At 41.9% G+C, this 21,699-nt stretch overlaps 1 protein-coding gene across 2 annotated transcripts in view; it reads left to right on the top strand.

The window, feature by feature from the left end:
* LOC138785988 (protein unc-13 homolog A) overlaps positions 1-21,699 on the top strand; it is a 215,782-nt gene that overhangs the window by 102,038 nt on the left and 92,045 nt on the right. For both annotated transcript variants that reach the window (XM_069962556.1, XM_069962555.1), the window contains 3 exons: positions 5,506-5,621; positions 5,776-5,939; positions 13,420-13,570. In XM_069962556.1, coding sequence (XP_069818657.1) covers positions 5,506-5,621; positions 5,776-5,939; positions 13,420-13,570 — 431 coding nt within the window. The remainder of the gene's footprint in view (positions 1-5,505; positions 5,622-5,775; positions 5,940-13,419; positions 13,571-21,699) is intronic.

Genomic DNA, 21,699 nt, shown 5'->3' with positions numbered 1-21,699 from the left:
TGGGACATCTCCTGGAACTGTGTGAAGTCACAGGCCACTCCCACAATGTAAAAATAAGGACAAAACAATGGCCGTTATTTATTATCAGGACCATTATAACGGCCGCTTTTTTGTAACAACGGCTGTTATCTGCCTTTATTTTTACCTACTTGAAACATAGCCTTAAAGTGTACCCACAATCTGCCCACCCCAAACCGCTTGTACCTTCAGATAGCTGCTTTTAATCCAAGATCTGTCCTGGGGTAAGTTTGGCAGGTGATACAGTTATGGTCCTATAAAATGACTTTTAAACTTGCAGCCCTGTGTCAAACTGGCGTGGCCTAGAGTGTCTGTGCATTAGGCTGGCACAACCTCTCTGTCCTTCCTCCCCGCCCTCTTTATCATTAGGAATGCCCCAGGCAGGTATTCTCCTATTCATCAGCTGTGTGAACACTGCACATAGGCTGGATCGTTAAGGCACCAGTGCAATGTTCTCTGCAGAGGAATAGGAAAAATCCTGCCAGTGGCATTCCTAATGATGAAGAGGGTGGGGAGGAGGGACGGAGGGGTGGTGCAAAGTTAGAACACAGATACTCTAGACCATGGCAGTTTGACACAGGGCTGCAAGTTTAAAAGTTGTTGTTTAGGACAATACTGTAACTGCATCACGTGCCGAACAGACCCCAGAACAGATCTTGGAATAAAAACAGCTATCTGAAGGTACAAGCGGTTTGGGGGGAAAAATTGTGGGTACAGAGTCGCTTTAAAGTGATAAAGTTTAAACTGGCTATACATGATTACACCAGGCAAAAAAAAAGATTGCTATAACAACGTTATTCCCTGAATGACTCTTTTTTAAATTAACTATGGCTATAACCACACAAGGTATTTTGGTCAGTATTTGTGGCCAAAATCAGGAGTGGAACTGGCTAAATTAAGAAAAACTAAATTGGGAACATGCAGTTTCTGTGTTTTCAACCCACTCCTGGTTTTGGTTGAAAAAATACATAGCAAATTTAAAAAAATACATGTGAACGTAGCAAATTTAAAAAAGTATGTGTGAACATAGCAAATTTCAAAAATGTCAACCACTACTTTTTTGCAGACAGTGACATGTCTTCATATCTATCAACGGTTAGCTATACAAATAAAAGCATTTGTTAAATATTAAACAAAGTAGAATCCGTTAACACGATCCTTTTTCATCAACTTTAATGTTATGTCTATGGATAACTTTTTAGCATATCAACCTGGAAACAAAGTAATAATTCCCCCATATACCAAAGACCACGGAGGTGTCAAACCCCTATTTTACATCATTAAATAAAATTATATACAACCCTCATATATATATACATATATCCACCTTAAAATGAATTGTGAACCCCTTCCTATACCTCTAGACCTAGTAGCATTCATTTTTCCACTACCAGAGAAACTAGGCTATGTTCACATAATGTTGCTTTGCAGCCGAATTTTGGACAGTTGTAATTTCGATGGCAAAAGACAACCATCTTTTGGTGTCAAAATGAGGACTGTCCGAAAAGATGCCCGCCAAACAATGTTGTGTAAACATAGCCTTCATGAGTATAAAATTATTATTTTCTTATTTTCTGTTTTCTAGACCTGGATGTATAGATTCAGGCTATGTTACCGCACAGTATTTTTGCTCAGTATTTTGCAACCAAAACCAGGAGTTAGAAAGGCTATGTTCACACACTGTTGAAATTTGGAAAAAGTGGATGGCCACCATTTAATAGCAAAAACTATTTAAAGTATACCTGTCATTCCTTAAAGCTTTTGGCATGTCGTGTCAAGACATGTCAAAAGTTTTCATCAGTCCGGGTCTGAGTGTTCAGCTCTGCACTGCTTCCCGCTCTATGTAAGAAAAAAACATTGACTTACATTATTAGGCTAGGTTCACACTATGTAACTGTGCGGCTGTATTTTTTATGCGGCTGTAAATGTGCGGATGAAACTCCGGCCGTGGGAAAAAATAGACATGCGGCTGAAAACATACGGTCATTTACTTGGAAATCTGGTTCAACTAAAAATAACAAATAAAATCTTAAGAAAGTGATGCAAACACCTCTGGATGCATCTGGGAAAGCAGGGAACACAGTTTACATGAATCGCTATTACCGGGGTTTGCGATCCTCTGCAGTATGCCGATGCCTCTCATGTTTAATATATTGAATTAATAAAAAACATTTTCGTTGTAATAAAGTCCCTTTCATTGTTCAATAATTTAATTTAAACGATTCCATCATTTTGCAATTAAATATACTGTTAAAATAAATATATATATAAATAAATGTATATTTATATAAATATTTATTTTTTGACAGTATATTTAATTGCACAATGATGGATTCGTTAGAATTAAACTGATTTTATTTTAACGAAAATGTGTTTTATTAATTAAATATTAATTAGTACAGGAAGCTCCAGTAAGCCGTTAATTCATATTGCCGGCAATAGAGCATTCTGTACTAATCATCACTTTACTGTAATTAAAACATCAAATGTTTCTTCTAATTATGTTATCACAATAGCATTATTAGAAGAAACATTTAGAATTATATGTGCGCTCAGCTGATTGGCTGATCGGCTCAGCGCACATATAATTAGCGGGTCCGCAGCACAGTGACTTCATTGTGCTGCGGACTAGCGAAGAGGACACATCGGGGTGAGTATACAGATCTCCTCACCCCCTCCCCAGCACTGCACCCCTCCCAGCAAGGAAGGGGGGTCACTTAACCCCTTCCTTGCTGGGATGGGTGCAGTCTGACATCAGTCTGGCCCCCAAGGGGTTAAGGGGGATACAATACATCCTCCCTTAACCCCTTGGGGGCCAGACTCTAAGCAGCGATCTGTAAAGATGCTGCATACTGTAGGGTGCACAACACCGCTCACAATGATGGGTGTTGTGCTCCTGTTTGTGTGTTTTTTGTGCGTTTCTCCCTTTTTGTTTTTCAGATATCGGTATCCTGTGGATTACGTCGGATTCCGTGGACTACGTCGATGACCAGCGGTTGATTGTTGTTTTTTTTTTTTTAATAAAATGGTCAATGAGGGGTGTGGGGGTGTTTTTATTTGAATAAAAAAAAATTTTAACTTGTGTCTTGTCTTTATTTCTTTACTTTATAGACTTAGTAGTGGAAGCCGTCTAATAGATGGAATCCATTACTAAGTTGGGGCCTAGTGTTAGCCAGTATAAAATGGCTAACACTAACCCCCTATTATTACCCCAGTACCCAATGCCACCAGGGGTATTGGGAAGAACCGGTTGCCTGTGGTCCCGGAGCGTCAAAATTGGCGCTCCTGGACCGGGCGGCAGCAGGCTGGTAAGATTTAGGCTGGGGAGGGCCTAAACCAATGGCTCTTCCCACCCTGGTGTTACCAGGCTGCTGTCGTTTGGTTTTTAACCCGGCTGGTTATAAAAATAGGGGGAACCCTATGCGTTTTTTTAAAAATATAAATAAATAATAAAAAAAACCCGCATAGGGTCCCCCCTATTTTTATAACCAGCCGGGTTAAAAACCAAACAACAGCAGCCTGGTAACACCAGGGTGGGAAGAGCCATTGGTTTAGGCCCTCCCCAGCCTAAATCTTACCAGCCTGCTGCCGCCCGGTCCAGGAGCGGCAATTTTGATGCTCCGGGACCACTGGCACCCGGCTCTTCCCAGTACCCCTGGTGGCATTGGGTACAGGGGTAATAATAGGGGGTTAGTGTTAGCCATTTTATACCGGCTAACACTAGGCCCCAACTTAGTAATGGATTCCGTCTATTAGACGGCTTCCACTACTAAGTCTATAAAGTAAAGAAATAAAGACAAGACACAAGTTAAAAAAAAATTTAATTCAAATAAAAACACCCCCACACCCCTCATTGACCATTTTATTAAAAAAAAAAAACAACAAACAACCGCTGGTCATCGATGTAGTACACGGAATCTGACGTAATCCACAAGATATCGATATCTGAAAAACAAAAAGGGAGAAACACACAAAAAACACACAAACAGGAGCACAACACCCATCATTGTGAGCGGTGTTGTGCACCTTACAGTATGCAGCATCTTTACAGATCGCTGCTTACAGTCTGGCCCCCAAGGGGTTAAGGGAGGATGTATTGTATCCCCCTTAACCCCTTGGGGGCCAGACTGATGTCAGACTGCACCCATCCCAGCAAGGAAGGGGTTAAGTGACCCCCCTTCCTTGCTGGGAGGGGTGCAGTGCTGGGGAGGGGGTGGGGAGAGCTCTATACTCACCCCAATGTGTCCTCTTCGCTTGTCCGCAGCAAAATGAAGTCACTGTGCTGCGGACCCGCTAATTATATGTGCGCTGAGCCGATCAGCCAATCAGCTGAGCGCACATATAATTCTAAATGTTTCTTCTAATAATGCTATTGTGATAACATAATTAGAAGAAACACTTGATGTTTTAATTACAATAAAGTGATGATTAGTACAGAATGCTCTATTGCCGGCAATATGAATTAACGGCTTACTGGAGCTTCCTGTACTAATTAATATTTAATTAATAAAACACATTTTCGTTAAAATAAAATCAGTTTCGTTGATCAATAGTTTAATTCTAACGAATCCATCATTGTGCAATTAAATATACTGTCAAAAAATAAATATATATATAAATATACATTTATTTATATATATATTTATTTTAACAGTATATTTAATTGCACAATGATGGATTCGTTAGAATTAAATTATTGAACAACGAAAGGGACTTTATTACAAAGAAAATGTGTTTTATTAATTTAATATATTAACTATTAGAGGCATCGGCATTCGGCATCATTGCCGGCTATTTTTGAAGTACTCCGTACGGACCGCCTGTCAATCCACGGCCGCATGTCCAGCCGCAAACAATGGTCTTGTTAATTTTTTACGGGTCCGTTTACGATAGGGCCGTAGATTCATACATAGTGTGCACTGTGCAGCCGTATATCGTATACTTTCCAGCGTACGCATGAACCACCAAAAATACCGCCGCACAATTACAGCCGCAAATACAGCCGCACAGTTACATAGTGTGAACCTAGTCTGAGCCTGAATTTTTTATAACAAATATCACAATACAAGAAATCCTCCCTTTCAACAAACAATTGTTTGCCTCGACCAGGCAATCATGTGTGAACTCTTGTGAAATCAGATACATAGCTGTGATAGATGTGGCACCCACTAAGTGTAGCCACATTTGGTTTGGTTAGGGAATAAAACCTATTTAGTTAAGAAATAAAAGATCAAGTTTGTTACTACACTTGGTGAGTGCCACATCTTTTCTTTCTACGTATTTGATTTCTTTTTTCTAACACAGGCTGGGAGTGGACCGTGCTGCAGCGCATGCTCTCCCGCTTTTTCTCCCAATCGGTACGGGTCTTCACCGACCGTTCAAAACTTTTGGCATGTCTCTATGACATGTCAAAAGTTTTTACAAACAAAAGGTACACATTAACTTTCTTTCCCTTTTTCTAAACTTTTCTTTTTTTTCTTTTTTTAGATAAGCGAACAGACAAATCTGCAGTATCTGGTGCTATCAGGTTGCACATTAGTGTGGAGATCAAAGGCGAGGAGAAGGTGGCTCCATATCATGTACAATACACTTGTCTACATGAGGTTTGTAAATAGACTCTTACTCTCCAAACTGATCACCTTTTTCTTGTTGCATTCTCTTAATAATGTGTGTGTTGCTTTTTATGACTTTGCAATTGGCTGTATTAGACAGTAATAATGGAATCTCATCAGTGATTCACATTTTGTTTTCTTTTAGAACTTGTTCCATTACCTTACAGATGTGCAGAATAATGGGGTTGTAAAAATTCCTGATGCCAAAGGTGATGATGCCTGGAAGGTTTATTTCGATGAGACGGCACAAGAAATAGTGGATGAATTCGCAATGAGATATGGAGTGGAGTCAATATACCAAGCAATGACGTGAGAAGCAGTAATTTTGGAGAGAGAGGGGGTTGATGGGCTGAAGAGAAATGTTGCATATGCACACCTCCAAGACCAACCTAGTTGCAGAAATTTCTGCATCTGAAATATTTTCTATTTATGTTAAGGCTGTGTTCCCACAATGTCTTTTTAGGTTAAATGACGGCCTTTATTTTTAAAATAAAGTGGTGCCTTGGATTACGAGCATATTTTGCACCGGGACCATGATTGTAACCCAAATCCACTGTTAAACCAAAGCAAAACTTCCCATAAGAAATTACTGAAATGCAGACAATTGGTTCCATACCCCAAAAATAATGATTTTTTTTATTCTGAATAACATGTAAAACAAATGAAACAAAGATTTAAAAACATCTGAATATGTGATATTATAAGTTACTGTACAATATAGCAATCAGCATGTGGTGTATAATGTATAGTAACTGCATAAACCTGAAAAAACATCAGCTGTTTGTAGATACAGGATGGAACTGCAGATGCCCATATTGGCGAGGATGGGAAACACAAGGGCTGACAGAGACTGCAGGGAGTATGAAGGAATTAGCAGGGCAGATGTGGGAACATAAATGCAGCACTCTCTGTCCAGGGAAAGAGGGGTTACAGCTATAAAGAGAGTACCCCCACAGTCCTGTCCCCTGATGCAAGCCCCAGCCTGAAGTGGATCTGCTATGATTTGGAAGGTGAGGGAGACTTCCTGGGTCAGAGTACAGGGCTGTAGACCACCCTATGCAGACTATGCCCCTCCTCTTAAACCAAAGCAATGCTCTTAAACCAAGTCCCAATTTTGAAAAACTGTGAGCTCTTAAACCAAAACGCTCTTAATCCAAGTTACTCTTAAACCAAGGTACCACTGTAATGGCCGTTATTTTAAAATGGCGGCCATAAATAATGATCATGATCAATATTAATGGCCATCATTATAAAGAAAATGGTTGTTTTGTCACCCAAAAAAGTCGCTGTGGCAACACATGAGTTGCACAAGCCCTATTCCAAGGTAACAGAAATACCTACAACAAATCTGCAGCACATGCTTGGCACATGGCTAGGCTTATCTGCTTATTTTGACAAATAAGCACATTTAAAAATGCTGTTTGCAGTTTTTTTTTCTGGTCATATAAAATATACATATTTGTACAGTGCCATCAGATTCTGCAGCACTTTTTTTTTCATACACACGCAATACAGGGGTTGCTTAACATACACACATTACAGAATTTAATAATTTTAATAAATAAAAAGAATAAAGGACCTGCTCACAAGAGCTTACAGACTAGGAGGACTGGGGGTAACACATAGGCAGTAAGTGCTTAATTTGCAATTGGTCCAGCCATTGTACATAGAATCAGAAAGTGCTTATAAAATTGTTGGGTGAGCCAGTACAGGTACAAAGTAAATGGAACCGTTGGATATATAGTGTAAGAGGGGAGGGGACAGCAGAAAGGGAGACCAGTTTTGGGAATGTTATTAGCGTGCCTGAAGAGATAAGTCTTAAAACTGTGAGTGTTGGGTATGAGCCTGAGGTCTTTGGGTAATGAATTCCAAAGAACTGGTGCAGCACAAGAGAAGTCTTGGAGGCTGGAGTGTGATGTTCTGATTTTGGAATATGTTAGTGTAAGATCGTAGAGCACAGGCAGGATGGTAGATGGAAATGAGGGAGGAGATGTATGGAGGTGCGGAATTGTGGACAGCTTTATGGTTAAGGGTGAGAGGTTTGAAATGAATTCTGTACTTAATGGGTAACCAGTGCAGTGACTTGCACAGGGGGGAGACATCAATGTCGGCTTAAGAAAAAGATGAGTCTTGCTGCTGCATTCAGGATAGACTAGAGAGGGGAGAGCTTAGAGAGAGGAAGACTGATTAGTAGGGAGTTACAGTAGTCAAGACGAGAATGGATCAGGGCAACAGTAAGAGTCTGAGCTTTATCAATGGTTAGAAATGGGCGGATTCTGCATATGTTTTGAGGTGTAGGTGACAGGAGCGTGCAAGAGCTTGAATATAGGGAGTAAAAGATAGATCCCAGTCTAGCATAACTCCCAGACATTGAGCTTGATGCACAGGAGTTATGCTAGTACCACAGACTGAGAGTGAGATGTTGAGCTTAGATTTGTCAGCGGGAGGGAATAAAAAGTTAAATTTTAAAAAGATTAAGTTTGAGAAATAAAGAGATCATAATATTAGAGAAAGCAGATAGACAGTCACTGGCATTTTATAGGAATGCAGGGGTGTTGTCGCAAGAAGAGGTATATTGCACACCACAGTGAGTACTAAAAGTCAGGGGGGTCTCATGGGATCCTTTACTGCTGCTAAACTGATTCTGCGATGGAGACCCTTAACCTAGTCTTAGTTACAACCTGAAAAGGAGTACATCAATTATTTTTTGCCATAATGTAGCGGGAAAAAAACTGATCAGAAGCATGGCACTGTGCTTGAGACATAACTGTTTTATCAGCACAAAACAGTATATTTTGAGGTCGGAACGGTAATAGAGGTTTTTTGTTTTTTTTTACCACTCTGGCACAGTAGAAACTACTGTATCTTCCCAAAAAACATTGCACATTGCAAGATCCATAACATTCCTAACTTTCACATGACAGAGCTGGTTTTGGGCTAATTTTTTGCGGGAAGATGTATTGTTTTTATTTATAACAAGTTTTGCATATAAATGACTTTTGGATCTCTTTTATGATGTTTATGCTTAGGCAGATTGACAAAATACAGCAATTCTGGTGCTGTTTTATTTGTTCTTATTTTACAGCATGCATCTTGCTATAGATATAGTGATATAGTTTTATGGATTGGGTCGTTACAGACATGATCATAGCAAACAAGTATAGGTTTCAGGGACGTAACTACCATTGTAGCAGCCATAGCGGCTGCTACGGAGCCCGCCACATCAGGGCTCCATCAGGGCATTTGTATCGGAATAAAGCCCATTAGTGATCACCGTGATAAGGCGTATTGTCTGTCACTAATAGGTTACAGATAGTTTGTTTTACATTGTGAATCGTGTATTTACCTGAAGGAAAGATTGTTCTGATCTCGAAATGCGTTATTTTGTGCTACTAAAGATTAGATCTAGTTACGTCCAGAGTGCAGCACCATCATTCTGGTATTGTTGTCACATTGTATCCATTTAAAACTGGAACGTTTCCATAAAAAGGCAAGGATTAAGGGCGACAGCTATGGGCTACTTCATCCAGCAGTCACAGATAGGATAGGTGTTGTGCCCTGTGTACAAAACAACAAAATTAGCATGTTTCTTTTCCTTTCTCACCGTCTCTCCCATCCTTTATCTATCTGCACATAGCTTTCTCTCTTACACTCTACATTATAGTTGGTAAAGTTGACCTAAGTCAAAAGTCACTTAAAAGAAGCTGACAAGATGAATGTGGCCAGCAAATCAGACAGATATGGATATGTGTGTATTCTTTTTTCTACTCTATTCATATTTTTTGATGCTACAATAAATCAGATTACACATGCACAGTTTCAGAGCAAATGATCAAGAACAATCGATCTTTCTTTGGCTCCATCTGTCACTTTACTCCCGTGGTTGCATGACTATTCATACAGTCACAAATACTAGGCAGTGGGTGGTCATTAAATGGTAGAGCAAAATCTACAAAAATAGATTAAACATAGTCTACAGAAAGATCTGTGTGTTGCCCTCCTGCTGTCATTTTTGTACACAGAATCAGAGGTAAAAACCTAAAATGAGAAAGCCTTGTGATGAATGTGCAAGGAATAATGAAAAACGTGACTTCTGTGAAGTATAAAGCTTTCTAGAGTCACTCTTAAGTTCTTTTGTGTTCTTATTTGCTCAAAGAACTGCTCAAGTAGGGAGCAGTGGGGTGATTTTTCCATATCTACTGTGTAAAAAAAAAAAGGTACAGTCTTCTATGGCTTATTATTCTCAAAAGAAAATAAAAATCATTGCATCTCTTTATACCCATGAGAAAGATTATTTAAGGCTGATAAAATTATGGAACTTCCTGGAGAAACTGACTGGAATATTTACATTAATTAAAATTAGCAAAAAAATAAGCGGAAAAACTTCTGTTGTTGCAAAACCAGGGTCGTTATTAATGAACAGGATCATTAAAGGGGTATTCCACATACAGGATCACAAGATCATTAAAGGGGTATTCCACATAACTTTTGATATGTTGCTGCCCATGGTGAGACTTTTGATTCCAGACTTATTATTATTTATTCTGTCTTCTTCCCCAATTTCTCAGCTGCTGCTTTTTGCTGAAGACACAAAAATCTGTGTGTGAGTCTTGCCCTCCTCCCCAGCAGAAATGCTAGACAAATATACAAAATATAATATAGTTTATTGAATTGAATATAGTTTATTGAATCAAATATTACCCAAGATAAAATACACAATAAATTAAAGTGCAGCAAGAAAGACCAACAGACCAGCGTTTTGTGTACTGCTATTCCTAAACAACCCGGAACATTGCATTTCAAAGATCATTGATTTTTTGCAATGTTAGCTTTTCAGGGTACAAAATAAACATCTCAAAAAGTGAGATTCTTCCCTTGGCTACCTCCCCAGTCACCTAACAATACCAGATACACATAGGGGGAGATTTATCATAGGGTGTAAAATTTAGACTGGTGCAAACTGGCCACAGCAACCAATCACAGCTCCTCTTTCTTTTCACTAGAGCTGGAAGTTGAGCTGTGATTGGTTGCTGTGGGGAGTTTGCACCAGTCTAAATTTTACACCCTTTGATAAATCTTTCCCATGGTCTCTACCCACATAACATATTTAAGCATTAGGATTGGCAAGACAAATGACACCCTATACTCTCTCTAAATTATATCCCAATCATTAAAAAGATCACTGAGGAATTATGCAAATGGTAAGCTTTATCACTTATGTTTATGTGCCGCTGTCACCCGATCAAAATGGTCAGTTTCTCGCTCGCTCGCTGCTCGCTCTACTCCTTACAAACCCTTCCCATACTAGTTAAGCACTGAAAGTGAGGGACCTCATGGACCGGGAAAGCCATAGGTGGCTTATGAAATCTGAAATAACTGTCAGATTTAGCATACTCCCCCCAATAGGTTATATCAGTTACATGCCTTTTGCACATCTAGGGCAGCAAACCTGTCTAAAGAGCTTCAGACAAACTCCTTTGATGATCTCATAAGGTCAAAACCCAGCAAATCCTCCTTTTCCTTCCTATACATTGCTAAAACTAAACAAATCTATGATATTTAAGACATGGTCACGCTGGACCCAAGATCAGACCATAATTGAAAGAGTATGAAGACTTTGCAAATGTATTGTGGCACAAACTACATAAATTTGGTATTAACAAAATTGTAAAACAAATATAAATAGGTATTGCCATCTCAGCATTTTACTCCTTTCCACAGGAAAGAACATAACATGCTTATCTGTGGGGGACCCCCACTGATCTATTAAATGGAAGTGAAATGACCAGAGAATGAATGGATAATAACTCGGTTGATAGCCAGTGTTACATTTCTTAAAGGGATTATCCAGTGTTAGAAAAACATGGCCACAGACAACACAACTTTTGTCTCCAGTTCAGCTGTGGTTTATAATTAAAGCGACTCTGTACCCACAATCTGTCCCCCCTAAACCAATTGTACCTTCAGATAGCTGCTTTTAATCCAAGATCTGTCCTGAGGTCCGTTCTGCAGGTGATGCAGTTATTGTCATAAAAACAACTTTTAATCCGGCAGCGCTGTGTTTTATGTCCGGGGCTTTCATTTGTATATGCATTAGGCTGGCACACCCTTTCTGTCCTTCCTCCCCACCCTCCTCATCATTAGGAATGATCCAGGAACATTTACTGCTGTTTGAATTTTTCACAGGTGTATTAACGATCCAGCCCATGTTCATTATACACACAGGTGGGGAATAGGAAGCAATCTGCCTGGAGCATTCCTAGTGATGAGGAGGGTGGGGAGGAAGGACAGAGCGGGTGTGCCAGCCTAATGCATATACAAATGTAAGCCCCGGCCGTTAGACACAGCGCTGCCAGATTTAAAGTTGTTTTTATGACAATAACTGCATCCCCTGCCGAACGGACCCCAGAACAGATTTTGGATTAAAAGCAGCTATCTGAAGGTACAAGCGGTTTGGGGGGGGGGGTCAGATTGTGGGTACAGAGTCGCTTTAAGCTCTATTCACTTCAATGGAACCAAGTTGCAATACCCCACCCAAATGGAAGACAGTAATGTTGCTGTCTTTGGAAGAAAGTGGCCATGTTTTTCTAACATTGGATAACCCCTTAAATTTTGGGGCTTTTGAACATTGCCAAGCACTAAGCTCAGCAATGTTCAGAAGATTTAATAAATTTTGTATGTTATACTATGGACCCAGCATAATGTTGCTGCATTAACAAGGACTATGCTTCCTGGAACCTCCTGTATCACCCCCTATTCTCACCCGAGGGTTAAAAGTGAAACCCTCACCTAAGTGATCATAAAACTAGTTCTTCATTACTTCAAAATTCTGGGAATCAGAAATGTTATATATATTGCTTTGGCTAATGTAAAAATGAAAACGTTATGCATATTTACACCCATCCCCTCTCTTCTCCTTGATTCTGTGAAAAAACATAAAAACAGAACTTGCCTGCTAAGCCAATCCCTGTGGAAGGCGGGAGGTCATTAAGGCTAATGATTGGCTGAGCGGGCATGTTGCGTGACAGGGGACTAGAAGCAGCAATGGGAGTGTGGGGGTCTGGAGTAGGTAAGTATAATAAGTATAACTTTTTTTATATTTTTCCTTAATTTTTACTGCAGCCCAAGCAATATATAAAAAACGATTCACCGAGCACCCATTTAATAATTTATTATGGGTTTTTTTACATAACAATACACAGTTGCACTATGTGTAAAAATCATTAGTTTTTTTTACTCTTACGTTGGTGTAGGGAATATATTACAAATGGTAGATTTCTCTTATATACATGGTTAGGCCATGTTCACACAACGTATGTTAAGCATAAATCACAGCCGTTGTTGCAATTTGCTACAATGGCCGTGATCCATGCTGAACATACGTTGTATTTGAATGAATGGAATCCCGGCCGAAGTGTGTACACACAGAATACGCTCTGGCTGGGATTCCTTCCGGCTGCACGAAAAACTGACATTTCAGTTTTCTGCGGCCGCTATTCATTGAATAGCAACCGCACAGACATGTCAGTTCACTCATTGGAGCGTGCCGCAGTGAATTGGGATGCGGGCACACACTGGTGCTCTTCTGTCACCCAGCCGGGGCACAGAATGGCCAGTGTTATACTCAGTGGGAACATGGCCTTACAATGTATCTGTTGTATTATTGAATATAATGATACATTTATAACTGATGCCCTGGAAATTATATAGGGCATTATAATAAGTAGAATATGAGGTTTCTTTTAATCATTTTTTTATGTTATTACTTTTTTCTCCTTTATTTTTTCAGTCATTTTGCCTGCCTTTCTTCTAAATACATGTGCCCAGGAGTACCAGCTGTTATGAGCACCCTTCTTGCTAATATTAATGCTTACTATGCTCACACCACTGCATCAACAAATGTGTCTGCCTCAGATCGATTTTCTGCCTCAAACTTTGGAGTAAGTTAATTTTACAATCTATCATACTAAACAGCATGTTTATACTTTGCCATGAAAAACAAGGAAACATAAACAGCTATCCAGATTTATCCTGTGATGTGTAAAAAGTGAAGATACTCTGGCAATAAGTATTAGGCTATGTTCACTTAACGTTTTTTCTTTCATTTTTTATTTTTAAAATGACGTCCGTCATTTTAAGTTCCAAATGATGTCAGTAATTTACTTTTTGGGCACCCATCATTACAATGACGGTTCTTGGTACATTATTGTATTTTAGGCCCCTTTGGGTGTGTGTTTTGTTTTTTGTTTTTTTTTGTAGGTCCATTGAATTTAAGAGTAAGGCCATGTTCACACATGGCAAAACTGTTGTGTGACATGGCCGTGTCACAGAATAGCCGCTGTCTGAGATGTTAGCCTATCAGGCTATGTTCACACAACATATATTTTCGTAAAATCATCAATGTGCAACAATGACCGTGATTATTACGAAAATATACGCTACCTTGCCTTCTATGGGATCCCTGTCAGTGCACACTGTGGAGTGATGGGGAGTTCTGATGCGTCCGCATCAGAACTCCACCGGGCTAAAGATCTTCCAGTACTGGCCGGGATGATCTTTTCTGTGACCGGCCATTCCATAACCCAGTCGGGTCACGGAACAGCCACTCTCTTACTATGAATGAACATAGCCTCATCCGGGTGAACATAATCTCATCTTAATTAGAATGCAAATGTAAAGTACTGCCGGGTGAACAGTATTTTTTGTATATCTGTTCACTGAATAGTGGCCTCACAAAATAAACATGGAATCTCGACCCTAGAGTATACAGTGTGTCAGTCTCTATCATTAAACCGCTGCAAACCTGCAACAACGGCCGTTGTTTAGTGAAAAATACACTGTGTGAACTTGGCCTAAGGACGGTGAAAACAATTAAAAATAATGTCTGTTGTTTTCAGAAGATGTCCGCAAATAATTGCCATAAATTTGATGTCCGTTGTTAAATACACTGTGTGCATTGGATGGCCGTCATTCCATTGATGTCAATTAAAATTTGGTAATAACGTACGTTATTTAACCCCTTAAGGACCCGCTGCCTGGGCTTTAAGGCAACAGGGCGTAAATGTACGCCCACGGTTTCCCCGATCACTGTCTCTGTGCTCCAGAAAGATGGCGCCGGTGTCATCCCCACGATTGCCGTGATTGGCCGGCGATCAAATAGTTAAAAAAACAGTGTTGCCGGGTTTTGCACCCATCAGCTATGTAGCTGAGGGGTGCAGAACATGTGTGTATAGTGTAGGTGCACTATACTTACCTGATCCCGACGCCCAGAGCGAAGATCAGGTCCCACGGTGTCCTCTTCTCTGTGACAACTGTGTTCGGCTCTCGTCGGGTCTTTGGCGTCTAACTTCGGAAATTCGGAAATCTTCGGTAATCTTCGGCTCTTCGGGCTTCGTCTATCTTCGGTAATCTTCAGCAGCTTCACTCTACTGCCCCCTAGCGGATGATCAGTGTATATTATTCACTGATCAGTTGCTTTGGGGTAAAAAGAGGGTTTTTTTGTTTTGTTTTCAAATTTTTTTTTTCTTTTGATGCGCCCTAACGCAGCTGAGAGCTGATCAGCATAGCACGTAAGTGTGCCGCTGATCAGCAACATCTCCTTTTTGGCGTATGGGTTTTTTCCCCCTTTTTTTTTTCTTTATCCTACCGCCACTGTCTGCTGATAAGTACCGCACATAAGTGCAGCATTTATCAGCAACTCCTTTCTTGGGGTAGGGTTTACACTACACATGAAATAAAGTTCTACACTACACATTTACATACCCTATATACCAATCCCCATATAAAAATGGCCCCCAGAGTGTTTTCGGTGGAGGAGGCATACACTATTATTGCCTCCCACACCCAAACAGCCAGTTAGGATGAATGGGGGGATCCTTTTTTCCTCTATTCATCCTCATCATCCTCATCATCCAGTGACGTGTTTGGGGGTAGCGTAGCGTGTGCTGCCCCCCAGAAACGTCTTTTCCGCCAGTACCGTCCCAATAAAAGATGACGGTATGGCGTGAAATTCTACAATATCTGTGAGGGTACAGTTACAGATTTAGGGTACGTGCACACTGCGGAATGGTGTAGGATAACGCTTTGTGCATTCCGCAGCTGGAACCCGCCGGCGGACTGATGCAGGAGCGCATTCCGTTGTCCGTCCACAAAATGAACACGTTCATTCTTTGGACAGAGGGCAGAATCCATCCGTGCATAGGATGGAGTCTATGACATGGACGGAGATGCGCACCTGCATCAGTCCCCCGGGGGGTGCCAGCTGCAGAATGCATGAAGGGTTATCCTTCGCCATTCCGCAGTGTGCATGTACCCTTAGAGTGTATGAAGGAAGGGACACCCGAATCCAGTGCCCAGATGCCCCCCCCCATCCTCGGAGTTAGTAGGAAGATCGTTTGGGAACTGATCTTCTCACTGCTGGATAAAGGTTACGACCTGTACGGGGATACCTTTTATACCAGCACCCCCTTTTCTGGTCCCTCGCTGCCAGAGCTACTGTAGCTTGTGGCACGATCCGAAAATATCAGAAGCAGTAATAGAGCCCTAATATTTAGCAGCCATTGAGCGGACCCAGCGCTTTTGGATATAAAGGAGCCCTTTTCGCACCAGGACAACATTTTCCAGGTGACGTCCCCCACACGGGAAAACAAGAGACCCCAGAAGAAGAGCAGAGTGTGGTGTAATAGGGGGATCAGGAAGGACACCATTTTCCAGTGTGACACCTGTCCTGATCACCCCGGCCTCTGCATACAGGATTGCTTCAAGGCGTAACACAGATTATTGGAGTTCTACATTTTCTAAATTCTTTCCCTTATTCCTATTTCAGGGGTGATCCAGGGATTATTCTGATCGGCATTATGGAGTCGGGAGGGAATTTTTTCCCTGTGATGAGGCTACTGTCGTCTGCCTCATGAGGGTTTTTTGCCAGCCTCTGGATCAACACAGGTTGAATTTGATGGACTCCTGTCCTTTTCAACCTTATAAACTAATAATTAGCATAATACCTCCAAATTGATAAAAAATTGTCCGTTTCCCCAATTAAATAGGTATGGCTGCCATTCCCATTACAAGCTTGCCATGATGCAATTACAAAGCCTCTGTGCGGCCAGGACATTAGAAACCCTTTACAAGTGACCCCATTCTGGAAACTACACCCCATAAGAATCTAACAAGGGGTGCAGACGGATATGGTCACCAGTGGGGTCCATATGCTTACTGCACCCCTTGGGGTGTAGTTTCCAGAATGGGGTCACTTGTGGGGGTTTCTACTGTCCGGGAAGCACAGGAGCTTTGTAATTGCGACATGGCCTCCATCCTCCATTCCAGCCTCTAAATGGCGCTCTGTCCTTTTGGTGGCTTGCCCTGTGCCCATATGGCACATTATGCCCATATGTGGGGTATTTTCCTACTCAGGGGAAATTACCCTACACGTTTTGTGTTCATTTTCTTTTTTAACCCCTTGTGGAAATAGAAAAAATCAAGGCTAGACCAACATTTAGTGTAAAAAATTGTCTTTATTTTTATACTAAATCATTGATTTTGGCTTGATTTTTTCATTTTCACAAGGGGTTAAAAGATAAAAAAAAAGTGTAGAGCAATTTCAGAAATACAGAAATACCCCACATGTGGACATAAAGGGGGAGATTTATCAAAAGGTGTAAAATTTAGACTGGTGCAAACTTCCCCCAGCAACCAATCACAGCTCCTCTTTCCTTTCACCAGAGCTGGAAGCTGAGCTGTGATTGGTTGCTGTGGGCAGTTTGCACCAGTCTAAATTTTACACCCTTTCATAAATCTCCCCCAAAGTGCCATGGGGCTGCAGGGTAGGCCTCCAAAGGGAAGGAGTGCCATTTGGCTTTTGGAGGCTGGATTTGGCTGGAGTGGATTTCGAGGGTCTTGTTACATTTAAAAGGCCTCTGTGTTGCCAAGACAGTTGAAACTCCCCAAAAGTGACCCCATTATGGAAACTACACCCCTCAGGGAATGTAACAAGGGGTGTAGTGAGCATATGGACCCCACTGGTGACAGGCACAAATGTGGAACAATGTGGCATGAAAATGGTATAGCTTTGAATTTTTCATTTTCACAAGGGGTTAAAAGAGAAAAAAACACACAAAATGTGTAGAGCAATTTCTCCCGAGTCTGTAAATACCCCACATGTGGACATAAAGCGTCATGTGGGCGCAGGGCAATCTTCCGAAGGGAAGGAGCGCCATTTAGATTTTGGAGGCTGGATTTGGCCAGAATGGATGATTAACGCCATGTCACATTTACAGAGCCCTTGTGCTGCCAAGACACTGGAAACCCCCACAAGTGAACCCATTCTAGAAACTACACCCCTCAAGGAATCTAACAAGGGGTGCAATGAGGATATGGACCCCTTGATGATGGGCACATTTGTGCCGTGAAAGTGAAAAAATGAAAAATTTGTGCCCGTCACCATCAGGGTCCATATGCTCACTGCACCCCTTGTTAGATTCCTTGAGGGGTGTAGTTTCCATAATTCGGTTACTTGTGAGGGGTTTCCAGTGTTTTGACAGCACGAGGGCTTTGTAAATGTGCCCTTGAAATCCATTCCAGTGAAATTCAGCTTCCAAAGGCCAATTGGCGCTCCTTCCCTTTGGAGGCTGGTCCTGCGCCCGCTTTGCACCTTATGTCCACATGTGAGGTATTTCCGTACTCGCGAGAAACTGCGCTACACGTTTTGTGTTTTTTTTTCTTTTATCCCCTTGTAAAAATGAAAAATTGAAGGCTAGAACAATTTTTTAAGAGAAACAGATCGCTGATCTCAGGGAGACCAGCCAAACGACAACACCGCCGGCTGCTAGTGAAAGCTCTCAAAGCAGTGAAGTCCTAGGTGCATTGCCCCCTGGGAAACATAAATATGCAAAAGAAGAGCCCGTGGAGCCTCATCAAAGAGTCCCAAAACACAGGACTAGCCAGATATCCCTCCGGGAAGGACCCGGCCAAGGGGTGGCTCCGTAAGTGAACCACCAAAACCACCATATTAAGTAGCCCTATAAGTCAATGTAATGACAAGGGATAAACCAAGGCCAGTTAACCATCCACATACAGCTGTTTCGGGATGTTGCCCCTCATCAGTGTGGAGCAGGATTCTGACTAGGTGGGAGCAATGCCTAGTAGAGCCCTAAGAGAAACAGATCGCTGATCTCAGGGAGACCAGCCAAACGACAACACCGCCGGCTGCTAGTGAAAGCGCTCAAAGCAGTGAAGTCCTAGGTCCATTGCCCCCTGGGAAACATAAATATGCAAAAGAAGAGCTTGTGGAGCCTCAAAGAGTCTCAAAACACAGGACTAGCCAGATATCCCTCCGGGAAGGACCCAGCCAAAGAGTGGCTCCTGTAAGTAAACTACCAAAACTACCATATTAAAGGGGTTGGCCACTTTATAGTAAAATTGCTCAGTGTACAGTATTAGTAAGTGTACTCACTGTATATACTGACAGCAGCTCCCTGTGTACCTCATAGAGCTAATATCAGACTTCCCTCCTCCAGGTTGGGCTGCCCCGCTCTGTGGTGCTTTGGTCCATAAGATTGCTGACATGGAGGATCATGTGACCATGCCTTGCCCCCTGGTGTCCACCACTGAGCCTGTATATGTCTATGGAGAACACAGTGGACAGGGCAGGGTCACATGCTCCTCCATGTCAGCCATTTTGTGGACTGAAACAAAACAGAGCAGGGCAGCCCAGCCTGGTGAAGGGGAGTCTGATTTTAGCTCTATGAGGTACACAGAGAGCTTCTGTCAGTGTATACAGTGAGTACACTTACTAATACTTTGTACTAACCTATTTTACTATAAAGTGGCCCTATAAGTCAATGTAATGACTAGGGAAAAACCAAGGCCAGGTAACCATCCACTTACAGCTGTTTCGGGGTGTTGCCCCTCATCAGTGTGGAGCAGGATTCTGGCTAGGTGGGAGCAATGCCTAGTAGAGTCCTTCCCGGAGGGATATCTGGCTAGTCCTGTGTTTTGAGACTCTTCGATGAGGCTCCACGGGCTCTTCTTTTGCATAGAACAATGTTTTAGTGTAAAAAGTGTAATTTTTCCTTCACGCCACAATGCTTTGAAAATCTGTGAAGCACCTGTGGGGTCCAAATGCTCACCGCACCCCTTGTTACATTCCTTGTGGGGTGTAGTTTTCTAAATGGTCTCTGCCAACCTGAAGTGGTACAGTCAAAAATGACCAAATATAATGGAGGCGTTGAAATTCACTAGGCCCCTCCTTTATATCTGAGGCTTGTGGTTGCGTCAAACAACGCATTAGGGCCACATATGGGGTATTTCTATAAACTGCATAAACGGGGCAATCAATATTTGGGTGCATTTCTCTGGTAATAGGTTTACAATTATGAAAGTTTTTGGATTACAATAAAATCTCTGCACAGAAAATGAAAATTTTCAAATTTCTTACACACTTAGCTTTTTATTTCTCCACATTGGGTAAAATCACCTTCCGGAGGAGTCCTATTTGGCTGTCTGAGTCCTCAAAAATATAGTATATATGGGGGGGTTCGCGTACTCCTCTCTCCCGCTGCAGAACTTTGAACAGAGTCCTTCAGATTCCAACGTGACATCACATCTCCTATGGAAGCCTGGAATGGTCAAACAACCTTCGACATGTTTCGAGGGATACACCCCTCTCTGTCAAGAAGATCTTCTTGACAAAGCTTGGCTACCCATATATCCGGGAGGTGATATTAATGTGGAGAACATTAAGACAAACCACACTGCTGGGTGAGCGACACCTACTCTGTATTATTTTTAGACACCGACCCTCACTGAGTGGATACAAACAGGGCACAGAAACGTTTTTGGATTGCTTGACAGTCCACTTGCATATATACCATCACTTAACATAGGAAGAGGGCTAGCAAACACAGAGAGACACTCAGGGGGACATTTATTAAGTCCGGCGTTTTTTACGCCGGACTTATAAATGTCCCCGCATCTCCGGCGCTACAGAGATTTATGTAGAGGCGGACTGCCTCTACATAAATCCCGTGCGCGTCGGTGCGCACAGCCGAAAACCTACGCCACCTGAAAGGTGGAGTAGGTTTTCGGCGTATCTTTGTGCGGAAAAAATGATAAATCGCGCGGACTCTGAGTCCGCGCCCCCCGTAACGCCCCCTCCACGCGCACTCGGCGGAAAGTGCCGATATGCGAATATTTTATTCGCAAATCGGCCATTTGCGAATAAGAAAATACGCAAATCAGCACTTTCCGCCGAAAATCATCCGTACGCCGGATGATACATGTCGCCCTCAGTGTATACTAATACAACTGTTTGTTTTATCCAGCTAGACAGTGTATCCGTCTAGCAGAGTAATCTATTCCTCTAGTTGCTGCACTCACACAGGAGCGCGATCAGCCACATTGTCACACATATTATTAAAGGTCCATTGAATTTTGTTGAAAAGACAGTGAAAGGACAGCCAAAAAAAAACCTGTGTGAATAACTTAAAAAAACGGTTATTGTTCACTAAATAATGGCCACACAATAAGGGCCAGTTCACACTGAGTAATCACGGCGTAATTCTGCAACGGAGCTCTCCGCTGCAGAATCCTACCGCGCTCAGTGTGCTGCTTTGGGCAAATGGGAGAGCACACTCTCGTCCGCTTCCTCTCCGCTCAAAGAACTAACATGTAAGTCCCTTGAGCGGAGAGAGCGGTGGCAGCGGACAAGCGCGCGCCCTCTAATTCACTCAAAGCAGCACACTGAGCGCGGCGGAAAGTTTGCTGCGGAATTACACCGTGATTACTGGCCCTAAATGTCCTGAACACTAATTTGACAGCTGCTGCAAGCAAGAGCCGTTATTCTATGCACTCTGTGAACTAACAGCTCTTGTTTCCATAGACTTCAATGGAAATCATTGAAGGCTGACAACAACCATTATTTTGAGAATAATAAAAAAAGATAGTGGGTGAACATGGCCTTAAGGTTAGTTTTCAAAATCAGTTAATATCAGTTGCCATACGTTTTTTCCATTAGTTGTCATCAGTTTTTTTCTAATACGTCATATAGGGGGGCCATCTATATCGGGGGCAG

Source organism: Dendropsophus ebraccatus, chromosome 3, assembly GCF_027789765.1.
Source record: "Dendropsophus ebraccatus isolate aDenEbr1 chromosome 3, aDenEbr1.pat, whole genome shotgun sequence".
NCBI classification, from domain to species: Eukaryota; Metazoa; Chordata; class Amphibia; order Anura; family Hylidae; genus Dendropsophus; species Dendropsophus ebraccatus.
The sequence above is the reverse complement of the archived record's forward strand: the minus strand, read 5'-3'. Positions and strand labels throughout refer to the sequence as shown.